The sequence below is a fragment of the Sinocyclocheilus anshuiensis genome, unplaced genomic scaffold (genome assembly GCF_001515605.1).
Source record: "Sinocyclocheilus anshuiensis isolate Anshui unplaced genomic scaffold, SAMN03320099.WGS_v1.1 scaffold850, whole genome shotgun sequence".
In the NCBI taxonomy this organism is placed as follows: domain Eukaryota; kingdom Metazoa; phylum Chordata; class Actinopteri; order Cypriniformes; family Cyprinidae; genus Sinocyclocheilus; species Sinocyclocheilus anshuiensis.
Window position 1 is genome coordinate 2,892,333 of NW_015537937.1, and position 20,500 is coordinate 2,912,832.

At 36.4% G+C, this 20,500-nt stretch overlaps 1 protein-coding gene across 1 annotated transcript in view; it reads left to right on the plus strand.

The window, feature by feature from the left end:
• The window catches only part of acsl3b (acyl-CoA synthetase long chain family member 3b), a 27,490-nt gene extending 8,678 nt beyond the window's left edge, over positions 1-18,812 (plus strand). Inside the window, exons 2-17 of the mRNA XM_016449381.1 lie at positions 666-901; positions 1,015-1,165; positions 2,316-2,516; positions 7,660-7,837; positions 9,671-9,780; positions 9,886-10,024; positions 10,732-10,882; positions 12,665-12,788; positions 12,971-13,042; positions 13,118-13,257; positions 13,383-13,555; positions 14,479-14,553; positions 14,699-14,890; positions 15,292-15,406; positions 15,492-15,649; positions 16,656-18,812. Of these exons, the coding sequence (XP_016304867.1) occupies positions 1,016-1,165; positions 2,316-2,516; positions 7,660-7,837; positions 9,671-9,780; positions 9,886-10,024; positions 10,732-10,882; positions 12,665-12,788; positions 12,971-13,042; positions 13,118-13,257; positions 13,383-13,555; positions 14,479-14,553; positions 14,699-14,890; positions 15,292-15,406; positions 15,492-15,649; positions 16,656-16,813 (2,136 nt within the window). The 5' untranslated portion in view covers positions 666-901; position 1,015 and the 3' untranslated portion in view covers positions 16,814-18,812. The remainder of the gene's footprint in view (positions 1-665; positions 902-1,014; positions 1,166-2,315; positions 2,517-7,659; positions 7,838-9,670; positions 9,781-9,885; positions 10,025-10,731; positions 10,883-12,664; positions 12,789-12,970; positions 13,043-13,117; positions 13,258-13,382; positions 13,556-14,478; positions 14,554-14,698; positions 14,891-15,291; positions 15,407-15,491; positions 15,650-16,655) is intronic.
• The last annotated feature ends 1,688 nt before the right edge of the window (positions 18,813-20,500 follow it).

A 20,500-nucleotide genomic window follows, 5' to 3' on the forward strand; every position in this document is an offset into this window, starting at 1 on the left:
TTGTTGTGATCATAAACTGTATGGATGTGATTACACGCAATACAGCTTTGAGCTTTTCCCTCACCATTGTAACGCGCTGCTTTTGCAAGGTTCCGTGAAAACGTTTCAGATTTTATTTTCCTTTTTCGCCCTGAAGAAGATATCACAGGTTCATCAAGTTCGTCGAAATTCTCATTCACTTTTAGTCAGCTTTGACGAAACTCCTCTCAGCTAGCACGTCTTTTCAAAGCGAAAGTAGCCTTGTCACCTGACCTAAATACAGCGCGCTGATTCGCTAAAATGGACTTATCGGCTTCTGTTCAAAAACAACAAGGGCGCTTGTCGGCTTCTGCAGTAAAACGTGAACTCGCGATGCCTTGAAATTGGACAAAACCGGCTTTTTTGACAAAACCTGTTTAGGGTTCAGATCGCGCTATATGTGGAGAATAATGCACGGCAATCAGCTAATTTTTTTTTAAAGTGGCGTTTATCGGTTTTTGCAAATGAACTCTTCATATGTACATATACCTATGGTAAAAATACTTCCGGAACCAGGGCTGATAAAAAGTGGACTGGTGTTGCTCTAGGACTAAAGTTGAACAACTCAACAGTTGAACAAATTGAGTCATGATTTTAAAAAGCATGACATTGTCAAAAGACCCTTTGCTTGTTATATTTCTACACAGGGAAAGCTCATCCTTATTCCCAGGAGGCTTTGCACCCTGTCAGAGCAGGAAGCTGGAGTGGGAAAAGGAAATGGAACAGGAAGTTGCCCACTTAGCCAGCAGGTTTGACAGTAGGCAGTAGAAAGGCCAACAAGTACCATCTATAACTTAAAGCACTTCAAGAACACCGAAGAACTCAGTAAGACCTCCAGAAGAATACTATCGCATACTTGGAGGAAAGTAAAGAACAACACAAAGTGAGTGAAGGACAAAAATCACAGCTAAAGCTCGTGTGGCGTTGAAGGCAGTAAATCACTAACTTTTTATCTTTTTGTCGTCTTCTCATCCTCTGCTCTCTCGTTCCTCTCAGGATGAAGTTGAAGGAGGACATGTCTCCTCTCCTGCTGCAGGTCTTTCGATCGGTCATCTGGGTTTATTCCGTCATCACGTTCCTGCCCTGGTACCTGCTCTCCGGAGCCAGCGGGAGCCAGGCCCATGCTAAACGAGTCAAAGCGCGCTCAGTGAGTACAACAGTGGGATTCATTCGGCAGATTCATTCAAAAACTGGGCATGCCGTTTTTAAAATAAGTCTCTTATCCTCAGCAAGACTGCATTTATTGGATAAAAAAATAAAGAAATATTGAATATTATTACAGTTTAAATAGTGCTGTCAAACGATTAATCACGATTAATCGCATCCAAAAATACAAGTTTTTGTTTACATAATGTGTGTACTGTTATATTTATTATGTACATATGAATACACACACACACACACACACACACATGCATGTAAATATATAAGAAAAATGTGTTATGTTTATAAATAATATTAAATTATATGAATGTAAATATATACATGTAGCCCAAATATTTTCAAAATATCTATTGTGTGTGTGTGTGTTTATATCTACATAATAAATGTACACATATATTATGTAAACAAAAACTTTTATTTTGGATGTGATTAATCGCGATTAATTGTTTGACAGCACTAAATTATAAGTGTTTTCTATTGTAATATGTTTTAAAGGTGTAATTAATTCCTGTGATGCAAAGCTGAATGTTCAGCATCATTAATCCTGTCTACAGTGTCACATGATCCTTCAGAAATAATTATAATGTGCTGATTTGCTTCTCAAGAAACATTTATTATTATTATCAATGCTGAAACCAGTTGTGCTGCTTAATGGATTTTGTGGAAATCATGATACATTTTTTCAGGAATCTTTAAAAAAATATAAAATTCAAAAGAACAGTTTGTTTGAGGTACAAAATGTTTTGTAAGATAAATGTCCTTACTGAAACTTTTCAATTTAATGCACCATTGCTAAATATAGAAGTCATATTTTAATTGGAGAAAAAAAAAACTTACTGAGCCCAAACTTTTGAATAGTAGTGTACCCCAACACATAATACATGCAAAAGATAATAATTCAACTGAGATTATCGCAGTTTATCTTAGATTAATGGAGGGATTTGAGTCACTTTCATTACTGATCAATGTCATTTAATGAAATTGCTGGTTACAAATATGATGAATCAGGCCACAAGTGGGTTTGCACTTTCTTGCAATAGTGTTCCCTGGCACATTTTGTCACCCTGTGCTTGTCATCCATGTCCAGATCTTTCCCTGTGACCTCATTCTGATCTCCTGTCCTGTCCTGTCAGGTCAGCAGGAATCCGGCAGGGCCATACAGGGCCGTGAGCAACCAGCTGAAGCTGGTGTCCCTGCTGCATGAGGGTGTGGATACTTTGGATAAAGTGTTTGAATACGCTGTAGTACACTTCCCTCAAAGAGACTGCCTCGGCACTAGAGAGGTGCTGAGCGAGGAAGATGAGATACAGCCTAACGGCAAGGTCTTTAAGAAGGTGAGACACACACATCGACTCTCAAGGGCTTTGGAACTTTGTTCACACTGCACGTGATTCTGTTAATTGAATCCAGTCTGCAGATCTGATCAGCATATTCAAATTGCAGTATATTCACATTAGTTGCCATTAGAGTTGGGCCGATAGACGGTGCCATCGTCCATCGCAGATGGCTGACAGCCATCACGATGTTAAACTGACATCGTGATTCCTCCCCCCCACCCCCTCTCCCACAATCCGCCGCATCCCAGTTCCGTGTTCGGAAAGGAAATGAAGTGTACTACGGAAACCCTAAAGGGAATAAATAGCCTACGAGATTATTTTTTTATAATTACTTTTTATTAAGATTACCTTTTCTCGCAATTATATCGTTGGGTAAGTATAGGAGACTGTATATAAATTGCGGGCATCAGGGAGCCGCTATTGAAACCGCTTTCGATTGCGCGCTCTCATTTTACTTTCACTTTCACTTTTGAGATTCGCAATCACAAGGACTCTATACTATAGAGCGGCAGTACTTACCACACATCTGACAAGATTAGATGTTTGTCATTGGTGCTCAGGATCTGCAAATCATTCGCCATCGTCCTATCAAGACATTTCTCCTTACTCTGTGTATGTGGTAAGTGAACTTTCATGTACTGTAATGCAACAGGCTACCGCTAGCAAGCGGCTAACCTTTTACTGGCTCCGTATAATGCGTTATTTGTTTCATGCTTCGGGCACACCCCTAAGGCCTAGGCATTTTCAGATGTGTTAGAGTGGACGAATGGTAAGCATTTAAAACCTATAGACGGAGAGCGTTTAAACAACAAAAATACTCATTTTAAATATATATGGATTAATGTTGATATAGCCTGTGGCATTAGAGGTGCCTGTGATGTTCTTTGCAGAATCATGGCCTTGGGTATGGTTTATTAATTATTATCGCTCAAAATCAGTTTTCCCATGGAGAAAATGAATGGGATTTTTACTTGCTTTTGTGTTTACACATACTTATATAGCTAGTTTTTTCAGTTACCGTTTTTTAAAACAGCATCAGAGTATACTCTAATACTATTCAGTAAGTGTTCAGTTAGTATTCATTCCATTTTGAACAGAGAAAAATGATTTGTTTGTTTTTTTTAGTGTACCACTTCCTCTCTTTGCAGTTATCACATGTGTAAAGAGCAGTGTTGGCGAATCTACTTTCAAGCTTTAGTTTGCTAAGCTTGCAAGCATGAGGGTTTTTGGTTGAATGGGTATCGATTTGGGAGACTGTTTATATAGAGGCTTGAATTGGTGATTCGTTTATTTTTGAACGGTTAATTTATTTGAACTTTACAAACAAACTATTTCACTAAAATGACTCAGACTTTCCAATACTTTCACTTTTGAGAGAAAGAGAGGATATTTTAGGAGCACATGTTTGATTATCACCTCAGTTTGTACAGCTGTAAAGCTGCGTACACAATATAATATGACATAAAACAGCTTTGTAGAGCTACTTCTCTGAAAAAGTAGCTTTTTATAGGAAAAGCTACACTGCTTTGAATAACAGAAACAACAGGGGCTACAAAAGGACTGAGAACCCACCTGGGAAGTGAAGTGAATTCAGTGTTGGTTTGTGTACATCAAGGTCTCTGCAGAGAACCAATATCTCCATTTACACTGGATTGTGCACTGATCTGTATTGACCCTTAACCTTGTTTGCTATACTGTGTCTCTAGAGTAAGAATATTGTGTACTGTACAAAACAGCACTAGACTTTCACTAATTAGCAGAAATATGAGTTGTGTTTTTGCCGTGGAAAGTGTGAATATGCTCCTAATGTGATCTGAATCAAACATCCAATCAGACATTGAGAGAAATGTGAGACAGGGAATGGGGTTTTGATGATTCTATACACCATCTTAAAAAATACATTACTGCTCATGTAAGTGTTAAAACGCTGCATAATCCTGCAGTTAAAATATAAAATATAAAATCTAACAATTATTTTATTCATAAACTGAAAAAAAAAAAAAAAAGGTAACCTAAAAATGGTAACATCTAACTGACTGGTTATTATTTTTAAGTTGAAAATATTATGTAACATTACTGAATCAACATAAATACATTAATTATCATTTTTAAGGGTTTTTTTATGTATAGAAACAGCATTTGTTGCAATAGAAATCTTTGTGACATTATAATTGTCTTTACTGTCACTTTTGATCAATTGAATGCATCCTTTCTGAATAATAATTTTGTAAAATATATTTTTTTCTCTCATTTTTATTTTTATATGGGCTAAATTAGGTAGATATTGCTGTCTAAGGTAACATTTAGTTTTGTTGTTGTTGTTATTTTTACTGTGTATATTTTCCAGTATGGCATTGGCACAGTTTGTATCTTGTTGTTTTTTTAATATGCAAACAGTAATGTGTAATTGACAGGGATCCCATACTGCAACACATACATGATGTACATACATGATATACATGATGATTATTTTAATATTTTTATTGTAATACAGTACAGTGTATTTCTCTTTAGTGCTGTAAACACCAAAGTGTACCAGTTAGTATGTGAACTTTCACCATCAAGATAATCTCCACTTTCAAATAAAAGACGAAAAACTTTTGAACTTAAGAAGGAATGATCTTTATTATATAGTAAATGCCAAACTGATAAAGCTCTGACATATTCAGCTATCACCTACAGTAATGGTTTATGTTGACTATTATAAAGATGAAATGATTAGTGTTCAGCTTGTCAAAAATGCTTATATAGGCTATTATTGAGTATTCATCAAAACTAATTTTCATTTCTTTGTGTAAAATGAGGAATGAAGAAAGATTTCTCCCTTAATAAATTCTGCTGTTTGTCACTATGTATTCTTTTAGTTGTATTTAGTGTAAATTGATCTGCTCAAGCTTAATGCTGTGACCGCAATTAAGATTCAGTCATTTAAAAACTCTCATTGTTTTTGCCCCTGGGAAATAAAGCTCTGATTAAATTATTAATTATATTGTTGAATATATTTGAGAATATATTGCCCTGTTTGTGTGGGGTTTGTAGGAGCTCTGCAGTATATAATAAGTGATGGAACATGTTGGCTGTGAATCCGATGTTTACTGTGTAACCTAGGGTCTGTTGTTTTTTTACCTCTCGGGAGCTCTTGGGATATTTATTGCCAGAGGACCTAAATCCAACTCCTGCCCATCTATAGCCTACATTTGCCTAGAATGTTTTAAGCATGAACCTATACTGGTAGGTTATGTTTGTATTCCCTAGGTTCCTCCCCCCATGCTCTCCATTTCTTCCCCAGGAACGACAGTCCTGCTAAGACCCAGCTAACCCCTAAATCTAATGCTTAGCCTGCTGGTGCCATGGACCTCATGGACCTAATGCCTGTGTTTTGTAGACTCAGAGGGGATCAGGGGTTGTTGTAAGTGCAAATTCAAACATTGGATTTATGTTGCATTACCGCCAACAATCTGATTTGTCCTATGCATCGTTAGCAAGCAGAAACTCAATGGCAGATTTACTTTAGGGTTAGTTGGCACTGCAGATCAAGGTAAGGTAAGGATGTGTTCCTTTACACCGTGAAAACATGTGAGAGTCTTTTACAATATTTATTTGAACTTAACATGATTTGACACAGACACTAATGCAGCACTTTGCATTTTCTTACACAACCCTGTAACTTGATGGGAAATAAGGGCACACTGTATATGTCAGGTTAAATATTTCTTCTTTTTCAAATTAGGGGCTCGGCAGCAAATTTGAGAGAAAAAGAGTAAAATATTACAAATTCAAATGCAAAATCAAATACAAATGTTTTAATTCTGCTTTCAAAAGACACATGGGATTTGCTCAGGATCTGCAAATCATTCGCCATCGTCCTATCAAGACATTTCTCCTTACTCTGTGTATGTGGTAAGTGAACTTTCATGTACTGTAATGCAACAGGCTACCGCTAGCAAGCGGCTAACCTTTTAGTGGCTCCGTATAACGCGTTATTTGTTTCACACTTCGGGCACACCCCTAACCCCGCCCCGCCCCCCGATGTCATCGTCCATCACGATGTTTCACTGCAGACATCGTCCGATGCCAATTTGGTAGACATCGCCCAACCCTAGTTGCCATATTATGATGTAACCATCAGCACAATGTCAAGAGACTTTTTTCTTAATTGACAAAATAGCAAGCTGTCACTGTGGAAACAGAGGACAGAAAATTAAACAATTTGCATTTGCTCATGTATGTCATGGCATTTTTGATGAGGCGCATAAGACGTTAATTTTTGCATTTCTAAAATCCAAGAGTCCAAAACACATCCTAAATGCATTTTAATTAATTAATTTATTAATTTATTTTGTTTCATTTTTATTTATTTGATCACAAATACTGTAAAAATCAATAATAATGAGAAATATGACAATTTAAAGTAACTTTTCTATTTGAATATATTTTAAAATATATAATTTATTCCTGTGATGCAAAGCTGCATTTTCAGCATCATTGCTTCAGTCTTCAATGTCACATAATTCTTTGGAAATCATTCTAATATGCTGATTTGTTGCTCAAAAAACTTTTCTTATTATCAATGTTGGAAATGGTTGTGCTGCTCAATTTTTATGGAAACTGTGATCATTTTTTTTTTCAGGATTCTAGAAAAAATAGAAAGTTTGAAAGAACAGCGTTTATTTGAAATCTATATCTTTTTTTATTATTATTATAAATGTATTTATGTCACTTTTGACCAATTTAATGCATCCTTAATGAATAAAAGTATTCATTTATTTGTTTTAATTTTCTTTAAATTAGACCTTTAAAACGTAGTGTAAGCCTAAAAACAGATGTAGGCTTTTGTGTGTACAAAGACCTTTTTTATACCCTTGGAAAACACAATAAACACATACTTACACAATATTCAAGTATATGTAGAGTCTTTCTATGGTTAAGGGACCAGATCCCAAGAGAACTCGCTCACAAATTCTCTTGAACTCCAGAGGAAGAAGTTCAGTGGCCGTCTCTCTCTGTAAACTGTTTTTATCTCTGGCCTGTTGTTGTCCAGAACTGTTTACATGAAACCGAAAAGAAGTCACATGCCGCTGTGAAAGCTGCTGGGAATTTTAAGACAATGCAACTCTGACTCCTCTGTCTTTCTCTCTAGGTGATTTTGGGAGATTATAACTGGTTGTCGTATGAAGACACTTTCCATCTGTCTCAGAGGTTTGGAAGCGGGCTGGCTGCACTGGGTCAGAAGCCTCTTTGTAACATCGCCGTTTTCTGCGAGACTCGTGCTGAATGGATCATAGCGGCGCAGGCATGCTTCATGTACAACTTCCCCTGTGAGCAATTAAATCACATACACACAGAGTACTGTCTGCTGCTTTATGCTGACTAGGAGAGAATATCAGGCCAAAAATAGCAGCACTGCTGTAGTACTAGATGAAAGACAGCATCACACTGAAATCAGAACTATTTTTCACTGTTCAAGCACACATGCATGCTGCAGGAAATTGGTTTCATCACATTTCACATGTTAGCTATACTATACTATGGGCCAGATTTACTATCAGCTTGCGCCAGCGCAAACCCTCATTTGGCGTTAAAAAACTACTGTCAGTATTTACTAAAGACGTGCAGTGAAGAATTAGCGCTGAAAAGGCGTGGACAGTTATTTTTGTGACTCACCTTAGTGAAAATGCATTTGTAAGTTTCCCTTTTGATCGGTAAATTTACGGGAGGAGAGTATGTAAATGAATTACGCAATGCGATTTACTAAGATTTGCGCTCGTCAATTCACTGGTATTTGCGGCATTATTTAACGCCCAAAAAAGCATGCTTTATAGTAGACGGTAATTTGCGCTGCTCTTGGTAGATTGCACTGGTCATTATGGAAATGAGATGTTGTGTCTGTGATCTTTAATGTGCGCATTGTCAGTAAATCACCCGCAGAATTTTCCCCTCCCATCAGCACTTTTATGAAATTGCACTCTAATGCTAATTTGCCCTGTTTAGTAAATCTGGCCCTAGAAGTATGCAAGATTTGAATTAGTGCAAAGGTATCTGGATAGTTTTTTTTTTTCTTTTTGTCCATCTGTGCATGCTTTTTTTAGAGTAGTTTTAGAGGGTCAACATTAATGTTACTGTTACTGAAAATAAATTATTATTACTGTTATTATCAAATACTTGGCCTTTTATTTTATAGTACAATTTTATCGAAATTGCAATATATTTCTTTATTGGTTTATTTTTTATTTTAATTTGTACATTTTAGATAATAATAAAATACAAATATTATTTATAATAAATTATTAATATTGTTGTATAGTCATATAATGAATACTCTCTTACTATACATATTCAGACTTTATTATTATTATTATTATTATTAAATACTCTACTTTTTATTTTACAGTACAGTTTTAATGAAATAGCAATGTATTTATTGATGTTTTTTTAAATTGAAATAATAATAATTTATTATTATTATTATCATATATAATGCTATTATAAGAATAATTCATTGCTGTTGTTATTAAATACTCAGCTTTTTATTTAACAGTACAATTTGTTTAGGTTTTAACATGTAAATAGCATCAAAATAAAATAAAATAATATATTATTATTATTATTATTATTATTATATTGAATGAATACTCTCTTACATATACATATTTTATTATTATTCAGTACTATTAATAAATATATATAATACTATTATTAAACTATAAATGTTATTATACATTTTATTTTACAGTACTATTTAATTGAGATGGTTATTTTTTAATTGTTTTTATTTAAATGATTAAAAATATTTATAATAACAATGATTGCTATTAAATAATATTTAGCTTATATTTTATAGTACAATTTAATTGAAATAGTAATATAAATCTGTATTGATCTAATTTTTAACATGTAAATAATAGGATAAAAATATGTATACAAATTTTTATTATTATTATTATACTGTTATTTATTATATGAATACTCTCTTACTGCATATTCAAACTTAACCTTCATTAGTGAAGTATAAGTTTTGGCAGAAGTATGAAATGATTTGTGTGTAGTGTCTGCCTCTCTCTCTCTCTATCTCTCTCTCTCTCTCACTCTTTTATATTTAAAGACACAGTTGTAACTCAAAATCGAAATGCTTTTCTTTCTCTTGGCCTCAGTGGTGACTCTATACTCTACACTGGGAGGAGCAGCTATAGCTCATGGTCTAAATGAGACTGAGGTCACACACATAATCACCAGCAAGGACCTGCTGCAGAGCCGCCTCAAGGTGAAAACACGGCACAGGCCATATATCAGACACACGACACACCAGTGAACTCATCAGCTATCAAGAGCTGCTGTCACTCATGCTCTCAATCACACTCTCTCTCAGGCCATTCTGATGGATGTCCCCAGACTGAAGCACATTATAGTGGTTGATAAGAAGCCCACCAGTTGGCCTGATCTCCCCAGAGGCATCATGGTCCACAACATGGCTGCTGTGCAGGAACTAGGGTCCAAACCTGAAAATAGTAAGTCTCAAGTAGCATACGGCTTTGTTTGAAATGTTTATATGCATACTATTATGTTTGCATGATGCATATGGTTTCACATACTACTTTTACTCTTGGGTTCCCAAGAACAGTAGGCTCTTGCTTGCTGACGAACATCTTTTGTTGTGTACTAACACAATAAGGACAGAAAGAGCTGTAAACATAGATTGTTGAGGGAAGAAAGACAGCAGGATCTTCCTGTCTGATGAAAAGAAGACTTTTGAGGGCATGCGGCCCAGTGTTGAGAGCCCACACGCTCAGCCTTTGTGTCAGATAAGAGCAAGTGTTTAGAAAAGCCCTCTGGAGATAAGGGAGATGTTATCATTATTAGAGCAGGTTTTCTCTGTTCAAAAAGACTGAGATAAAAGGTCTAGACATTTCACTGGGGCATTAGACCTTTGTTTTTTTATGTGTTGCCTGTCTAACGCTCACACATATGAAACAGAGATTTCAAATCAGAGCACATTTACGGGTGCCAGTGGTTTTACATTAGCTTGGGCAGATTTATGACTTTTGTTTTGGACTGAGAGGGTTTGTGTAGTGCAAAAAATCTTGGCTGCAAGTTTCCAATAAAAAAGTTTGTTTTTCCTCCTTCAAAGTAGTTATTTTAGAGCACTTCTGTCTGGAATGCCACAACAAGATGGCCTCTAATGAAGCGATGTGAATGTGTGTTTCTCTGTGTGCAGTAATAATGTCCCGCAGGCAGCCTGTCCCGTCTGATATCGCAGTGATCATGTACACCAGCGGCTCTACAGGCATTCCTAAAGGAGTCATGATCTCCCATAGCAACATCATCGCTGGCATCACCGGCATGGCTGAACGCATTCCTAACCTGAAGTGAGTTTCTCTGACACGCGCTCATGTCTCACCAGCTGTGTTTCCATCACCCTGGTTTTTTTGCGCATTTTGAAGTATCGCATCAGAAACGAGTGATGGAAACACCAAATTTCTGAAAAAAATCTCTTAATTCGCAAAACAATTTGTACGCTCACATGAGGTGGTTTTTGACTTGTGCGAAAAAGGGTTCATGCGAATAATGGGAGATGGAAACACATTTTGCGAAAAAATTGCAAAAAAAAAAATGTATACTGACTCCAAGCTTTTGAATGGTAGGCTATATGTATAATGTTACAAAAGCTTTTTATTTCAGATAAATGCTGATCTTTGGATCTTTCTATTGGATCTTTCTTACTGTTCAAAAAAATTTGACTGGTAGTGTATGTATAGCCTATGTATCACACTCATATCACATCTTGTTTTGGATAAGAATAAAACGTCAGGTCCGACAATATCGTGTCTTTTTTTATTTAAATCTAGCTTTATTCGAATTGGCCCATGGAAACCTCTATGAACACACTTGACTTGACCAAAAAATCGCGGGGGATAAATTTACGTTTTATTAAAAAGTGTTTCCGTATTCTACACTCGTGGCGCGCGCACACATTAGGATAGGTTAGATGCCTGCCTCCGCTGCGAGTCCCTATCAAGCACTTTACCGATTCAACAACTCTCTTATTCTCCTCCTGCCTGGCTCTTTGGCCCCCATCATTCACCGCAGAGCAAGTCTGTTCTTGATAAAGCTGCTGTGAAAACGTGGGAAAAGCCAACGAGGAAGAAGTTGGGGTGGTGAAATGATCTTTATATAGGCGGAGCAAAATACTTCATCGCTCCATCTAAAGCGCACTGTGATTGGATGTTTACACTGTCAATACAGGAGACAAACCAATGGGCCACTGGCTCCTCGCTGTCCCTGCTTGATGGTCCTCGGCAAAAAAAAAAAAGTGGAAACCTAGCTACTGTCTGCATTCACCTTTCTCTCTATCGCCCTGTCTCTCTGTTTTTATATTTTCCAGCATTTTTCTGTCTATCCATGGATTTTTAGTTGTTGAATAGCTAATCTCCATTAATCTCTATTGTTCTATTGGCAGTACTTCATTTTATGTCTGAATAATGAACTAGCATGTCCTACTAATACAGGTTTTAAAGCAGGAAGCTGGTCACGGCAATATGATTAATTGGTAATCAGAATTAAGTTACCTAGGAAGCAAACCTGTTTGTTTTTTAAAAGAAATGACCAAACTATTAAGTAGCGCAACTGTTTTCAACATGATAATAATAATACGTTTCTTGAGCAGCAAAGCAGTATATCAGAATGACGTTACAATATATATTAAAAAAGTTATTTTAAATTGTAATAATATTTCAGAATATTATTGTTTTTACTGTTTAAATAAATGCAGCCTTGGTAACATAAACTTATTTTAAAAACTAAATCAACATTGCCAAACTTTTGATTGCTACTGTTCATTTAAATCTTTAAAATCTCATGCAATGTTGAACCACAATTATTCATACTGGAATGTATTACTGAAAACTTCATGTAAGTGTCCTTAATGACTTATAAAAGTAAGTTATAATAAAATGACTTGTTTATTGTTCCAAAATGTGACACTTGACATTAGAAATACTTTTTTTTTAAGCTGTGCTTGTGCTATCCTCAACATTTTAATGTTTTCTTTGTCTGTGTGACTGAACACTGGCCTGCCAAATCGTCTGAAATGTTTGTTTAGATGTTGGTAAAGGAATTTCTGTTAACACTCTTTCTGTTTATTGTGGCAGTGAGAATGACACCTACATTGGCTACCTGCCACTTGCTCATGTCCTGGAGCTCAGCGCTGAGCTGGTGTGTGTGTCACATGGCTGCCGGATTGGATATTCGTCACCTCAGACTCTTGCTGACCAGGTACAAACGCACACATGAGTCATGCTATTGTGCCGTCATCACCATGGCAAGCTCTTTTACAATCTCAGAATACTTCAGATTGCCAAAGCATTTGCATCATAACTGTAGACAATCATAACACATTCCTGCATCTTGAGGAAACATTTTTGCTTTTTTTGAAACATTTTGTCCTTTCCCCACAGTCATCTAAAATCAAAAAGGGCAGTAAAGGAGACACCAGTGTGCTCAGACCAACACTGATGGCAGCCGTCCCTGTAAGAAACCTCAAGTTCACACAAACACACAGCTCTTAAGGTTGATAGAGATGTTAATTATTTCTCTGTGTGTAGGAGATTATGGACCGTATCTATAAGAATGTGATGACTAAAGTTGAAGAGATGAGCAGTGTGCAGAAAACTCTCTTTGTTCTGGCATACAACTACAAGATGGAGCAGATCTCCAAAGGATACAGCACGCCGCTCTGTGACAGGTATAAAATGAATGCTGCTTATAATATTAGCCAAGTGATTTCATCTAAACCTCGCTGGGTTTGTTTAGAAGCAGTACTGTTTTCTCTGTTATAATTCTAATGTCTAATTGTATCTTGTTCTGCAGGCTTGTGTTCAGAAAGGTTCGCTCGTTGCTGGGCGGTAACATGCGTGTGCTGTGGTCTGGCGGAGCTCCTTTATCTGCAGCTACTCAGCGTTTTATGAACATCTGCTTCTGCTGTCCTGTGGGACAGGGCTATGGCCTCACCGAGACCTGCGGAGCCGGGACCATTAGCGAGTGTAAGCATGAGATTCACTGAGCTAGGCTCGGGCAGTTAGGAGTGAATCTAGAATCAGCGGTTTTATTATAAAATAAAATTAAAATCAAACGATTCTGTCTATCCTTGGATTTTTAGTTGTTAAATAGCTAATCTCCATGAATCTCCATTCATTGCTTTATTAGCAGTGCTTCATTTTATGTCTGAATAATAAATTAGCAGGTCCAAGTTATAACAGTTACTAAAACTTAAATGGAAATTAAAATATAAAAATAAAAGGCACTTCAAGATATTAATAAAAACTATAATAGTAAACAAATATAATAACACTGGACTCATGACAAGAATAATGGGACTAAAAGAAGAGTATGTTACTAAAATCAAAGTCTTGACTAGTAATGTGCAGGAAGTTCTAGAATTAAAAGGTGAGTCAGCACTTTAAATTAAGGGTGTGTATTCTAGTATTAAAATAAAAAGCAGGTTACAGTGTTGTCACGGACATTGAAAACCTGATATTAGGAGACATCATAGACATTACATAAATGTCATTATCATGTTCTGCTCTGAAATATTTCATCGGCTAGAAATTGCTTTTTGAGTGCAGTCTTTTTGAAATAATTTTTAAAATCCTTATCCAGCAATCACAAAAGACTAGGGAAAAGTAATGGGAATTTATGGGTCAACAGGTATGGGAATCTTGGGATTAATATATTTTAAATTAGTGGTAAGAGGTCTTGAATAAAACCTGGGATAATATGCTGGGTTGATCCGACTATTCATGTGACTACTGCAGTAATAATAGAAAAGGGAGGGGAAAATACAGTTAGAATTGAAAGAAAATGACAGAAACCACACCTTCAAATCCGGTGACATTAAATGAATGCTTCTGAATAAATGAATGTGTTAAATTGCATAAGTGTGCTAATACGGTGTATGTTTGTCTAGTGTCTGATTACAGCACTGGACGTGTTGGAGCTCCTCTGGTGTGTTCAGAGATCATGCTGAAGGACTGGGAGGAAGGCGAGTTCGGCTTTTTTACTGTCAACACTCATGATGATGTTCATTGGCTGCTATTGGTTTTTTCTTTATCATAATTAAAGTATGATGAAAATTTAAATATTATAAAATAATGTCCATTTAAATATTTTTCTCTTTTTTGCCATAGGTGGTTATTTCAGCACAGATAAACCAAACCCACGAGGAGAGATTCTGATTGGTGGTCCCAACGTCACCATGGGTTACTATAAAAACGAGCAGAAGAACCGAGAGGACTTCTTTGTGGATGCAAACGGCCAGCGCTGGTTCTGCACTGGAGACATTGGAGAATTTCACCATGATGGCTGCCTCAAGATTATCGGTGTGGGGAGATACACGTACACACAGACTTGATCAAAATATCAGAGCTATTTTCTCCCAAAAATGAAAATTCTGTCATCGTGAAAATCATTTACTCCCACTCCACTTGTTCCAAACCTGTATGAGTTTCTTTCTTATGTTGAATACAAAAGAAAATATTTTGAAGAATATCTGTAACTAAAAAGTTGATGGTAGCCATTGACTTCCATAGTACTTTTTTTCCATTCTATGGAAGTCAATGGCTACCGTCAGTTATTACATACAGGTTTGGAACTATTCGTTGGTGAGTAAATGATGGCAGAATTTTGGTCACTTTTTTGTTTGAACTATCCCTTTAATTCTTATCATAGTCATTTCTATGTAGGTTCCTCTAACTGGTTGTGGCATGTGTGTGTACTGTAGATCGTAAGAAGGACCTGGTGAAGTTGCAAGCTGGTGAATATGTGTCTTTGGGAAAAGTGGAGGCTGTGCTCAAAAACTGCCCGCTCATTGACAACATCTGCGCTTATGCCAACAGGTGAGTGCACATAAGAAACATGCATTCATAAATGCTGTATAGTGTTTTAGCTGAGATGTATAAATGTTTCCATCTCTTTACACAGTGATGAGTCTTATGTGATTGGGTTTGTGGTGCCCAATCAGAAGCAGTTAACCACCCTTGCTGAGCAGAAGGGCATTAGAGGATCATTGGAAGAGCTCTGCAACTATGCAGAGATGGAGAAAGAGGTTCTACATATCATCACAGACGCGGCTGTAACAGGTCTGTCAACAGAGGGCAAACACTTGTCTCCATTTTTTTTTTTATGAGCTGGAATTTGAATTGAATTGGCCACAGCTTATATGGGTGCTGAATTGGATTGACGGGAAGATTTTTGAATTGCAATGCCATTGCCAAACATGTTTACTGTATCATGGTTTTGCATCTTTTTACTTAGTAAAAAGTAACCATGCTGTAGGTTAACTTGCCATCTGAAAATCTAACAATATGTTGATTTTTATAATACATCTTACAATATAAATCTTAGAATAACCATCATGTTTTTTCAAAGAAATTAATACTTTAATTTGGTAAGAATGCATTGAATTGATCAAAGGTGACAGCAATGTATATATATATTTTTTTTTATTTCAAATAAATCCTGTTATTTTGGACTTCCTATTCATCAAAAATCCTGAAAAATGTATCAAGGTTTCCACAAAAAACATTATGTAAAACAACTGTTTACACAAAAATATTGGGCAGCACAACTGTTTTCAACATTGATAATAATAACAAATATTTCCTGAGCAGCAAATCAGCATATTAACATTATTTCTGAAGGATCTTGCGACACTGAAGACTGGAGTAATGATGCTGAAAATTCAGCTTTGCATCACAGGAATAAATTACACTTTAAAATATATCACAACAGAAAACAGTTATTTTAACTTGTAATAATATTTCACTGTATTTTTAATCAAATAAATGCAGTCTTAGTGAGCATGAGAGACTTCCACTCAATACTGTCCTCTATTTCTCAGGTATTGTTGGGAAGTCTAACTCATTTTTATGAATTGGCATGTTGCTTGTTTAGGCAGTTCATTTCACTGACCCAATTCCAATAAAAATGAATTCACTTAAAATGTCACTCAAAACTTTTGGCAAAAGACCATGCACAGCATTTTACCTATTTGTTTTAAGCTTCTTGCTGTATACATATATAGCTATAGCTTAGCAAGCTACAGTTTCCAACACCATGTTAAATAAAATCTGTTCTGTTTCACAGGTAAACTGGAGTGCTTTGAGATCCCAAAGAAAATCTGCCTGAGCCCCGAACCCTGGACGCCCGAGACAGGCCTGGTTACCGACGCCTTCAAACTCAAACGCAAGGAACTAAAAACGCACTATCAGGACGATATCGAGAGAATGTACGGCGGCAAGTGAATGAAGCCAGGCGATGTGATGTGATGGGGAGGGAGGGAGGGGGGGTTTAGGACACCATATACCACAATGCCTATATACAAAAATACAACCCACAATCCTCTGCCTTCCTGCTCCCTGTGATGCTCTGCGATCAAAACAGGGACACACTTGAATTTGTGTTCAGTGATGGTTTGACGAGAGGTAACGGAGCGACAGCAAACGCCACCTGCTGCAGCAGGTACTAAATAACGCACTTTTCTCAGATGATATACGAAAGCGACTTCTGAAAGCCACACGACACAACATACAGACTGTGAGACTTTTGGACCCCACCCAGACCTTTTGCTTCTCTCTCATTGGCTCTTTTTGATAGACACGCCCCCTCACCCTGCCCTCACATTGTTCTGCAGGCAGATGCGCTTGATGATTCCACCCTACTGCGAAGCGGTCACACTGAATTCTCATCAAGAGTCTATGCAGGGAAACGTTTTGTAATTTGGCTGTATTTTTTGTTACTTATTTCTTTAATTTCGTTCAGACATTTTTTTTTTTTTTTTTCAAATACTTTTTTTGGTCTGAAACAGCTGCAAGATTTGGATATGTATGGAATGCTTCTCTAACTGTATGTTACAATGTTCCTTTTTCTGAAACTTTGGCGTTTTTACTTGGCATTTTGTTACTTTGAACTTCGGCTTCTGTTGTTTACTTGTATCCAAATGCTGTTACTGTTGCCCCGTGAGAAATGAACGATGCGTTTCTGGTGCTAGTGCACACTGAGGACTGTGTACCTAGAAAGAAACCAGAAAGACCAACCTTACAATCCAGACCAAGAGAGACCAGTATTAAACCAGATATCTGTTCTAATGTAACAAAAGCAGTTGTAATTCTGGACCAGAGCTGTTACGGAGAGCAGTCTTAAGCCAGAGATGTGCTCTAATACTACAAAAAGCTTGTACTGATGCAACAGAGAGGTTTTTTTTTTTTTGTCAGGGCAACTTTAACAATAATCCAATTTCAGAGACATGCTCCAAATTTTGTGCATTTCTATGTCAGTGAGTTGGCGTCCGGTCTGCATCTGAAACATTCTCCCACGCTCCATTACTCATGTCTACAGGGTTTGCCTAAGAATCACATGGGATGTATGACTCCATATTTACAGCGTATATTTCTTTGAACTCTGTTTTTTGTCTGAATTTGTAAAGCCTTTAAACTTCTTTTCTTCTAAATATGTCATGTGATGTTGCATGGATGTTTTGCAAGGGAACCAATTCATGGCGTGGAGTAGTTCGGGTACCTTTTTGTTTCTTACATGGCCATTTTTTATTATATTGGGATATTGTCATTGTACAGTGGGAAACGATTAGTGACTTCAACAGAGAGGAAAAGTATGAATTTGAATGTGCAATAGACTTATGTATTCTGAAATACATCAAATGATATGCACAGTCCGGCCCCAAGAGCATGAATGTCTCCAGCCTCTTCGATGTAACGGAAGAGACACATTTATTCTGCTTCTGAGTGTGCAGATCACGTACATCATTCGACAACTAATGCATTATGATTCACATTTGACTTTGCATGATTCAGGAGATGTAAACCAAACAAATAAGCACTGAATAAGAACATATTGTATTGCGGACATTGATAAATGTGACATTTGCAAAAACGGGGCAAATGTTTCGTAATCTGTACATTTATTCATTATTTATGTGAAAAATGTTGATTTTCAGCACTTAACATTTTCAAGATGAAAAGTTCAGAACATTTTTTTTTATGTGTTCTTGATTCCTTTAGACGGTTTTGATTAATCTTTGGTTGTAGAAACACTCCAGCTTTGCCGTCACAACATGATGCTCTTTACTGAAAGTACTTTGTTTTATTATCATTTTTGTTTGTCCTAAAAGGAACTGAAGGCATATGGTGTTCCTAAACTAGACAAGTCTGCCTTTCCTGTGCTCGATGGAGGATGTTGATTGCCTTTTTTACACTGTGGAAATTAAAAGTGGTTCATATGAATTTATACTTTTGATCATTTATTTCTGTCTTCGAATTCAGGGAGTGACTCCTTCCCCTCTGAGAGCTGCTGCTGTACTGCTCACCTTGATTGTGCTTCATTTACATTCTGTGATGTCATTTGTTTCAACCACAAACATCTAACCAATCAGCTGTTAGTCTAAAGAGCGCTCCACCTTATTTCCCATTTTCTGAGCCGAACTGTAATCTGATTGGTTTATTCACCTGTCAGTCACGTCGTTTGCAACAGCTAACCCAAATTAATCCGCCTGTTAGACGCTTACGCCATTAATGCCATCTGTGTTTAACTGCATCCTACTTTACGTTCTTGATGTCCTTGATGTTTAATGGCTACACACAGGCCTATTGAGCATTCTAGACACACAAAGAGGATGTTTGGTGGATTCATTCTCTCTCCTTGTTACCCGCTCTGTAAATATGAATTTACTGAAAGTCAGAAATTCATAAAGTTAGTTGCATTTAGCAGATGTACAAATGTAATATCTCCTTTAAATATATTTAATCTTTGTTACCGGCCAGGTTTGGGGTCTTTTCTCCTCTGTGTGAGTGGTTACTGTCTTACGACAAGCAGGTAAAAGCAAACAACTTTATTTATTTGTAATTTGGCCTTGAAACTATGTTATAAGGAGGAATACAGTTTCGTGAATTACAAGGGGATTTTTGAGTAATATTTATCTGTGCTTTTGTTTTCAGACCTTTTTTTTTTTTTTTTTTTTTACTTTTGCATTAGTAAAGGTTTTTTCAGAATAGTGATCAAAGTTTCATATTTATGATTTAAAATTATTTTATATAATTTGTCTATTTATATTAAGTTGTATATGAGAGAATGAGAAAGTATTTTATGTAATATTTAGTTTAATATTAAAGTAGATCTCATAACTGTTATACACCAGTAGATGTCAGCATCAGATAATTTACCATAGAGAAAATCAAGTCTACTGTACCTTTAGTCTTGTAATGTCAAATAATAATTATTTTAATATAAAAATTGCTTATGTTTTGTATTACAGCTCAGAAGGCTAGCCCTTGATTGACTGGCCATTTGTATTTTTAATTTATTTATTTTAGTGTACATTTTTTACAAGCAATATTTACTGAAGATTTGCCATATTCTAAAGTTAAAGTTAACATTAAAATCAAAATGTATACTTTATTGACACATATTCCAAGATTCAGATTCCCATATGCACATTGAATATCCTGTTCCACTCAGAAAAATGTCAGAAGGAAAATGGCTTGCAAAAGGCCGTTTACATTTAATTACCAATACAACTAAATGTAAAGTTCCCTTTTTAAAAAACAAATCTCAATTTTCTATCAGAATTGTGCAAATGCAAGAGTGAAGACCCATTTTGAATACATTTTCCTATATAAAGCATCTCTCTCAGTGACCTTACTCGGTTGACGTCAGAGTTTTTCATTTTTGTTGCGGTATAAGATGCTCGGCAGATTGCCGTTTCAAAGCATGCATGTACAAGACTAGAGTCAACTGAACAAGTCAGTCCTTAGGACAAGTATCCGTGTCCATGGAAACCAAGGCCACAAGCGACTTTCTTTTGTAGAGATCATCAGGAGGAGATGAAAGGAGACAAAGACAATCTTAGAAACTTGGTGATATGTCAGGGCAGCTTTGTGAAAAAGAAAAGACAGACAGTGAATGGCATTATAGAAGAT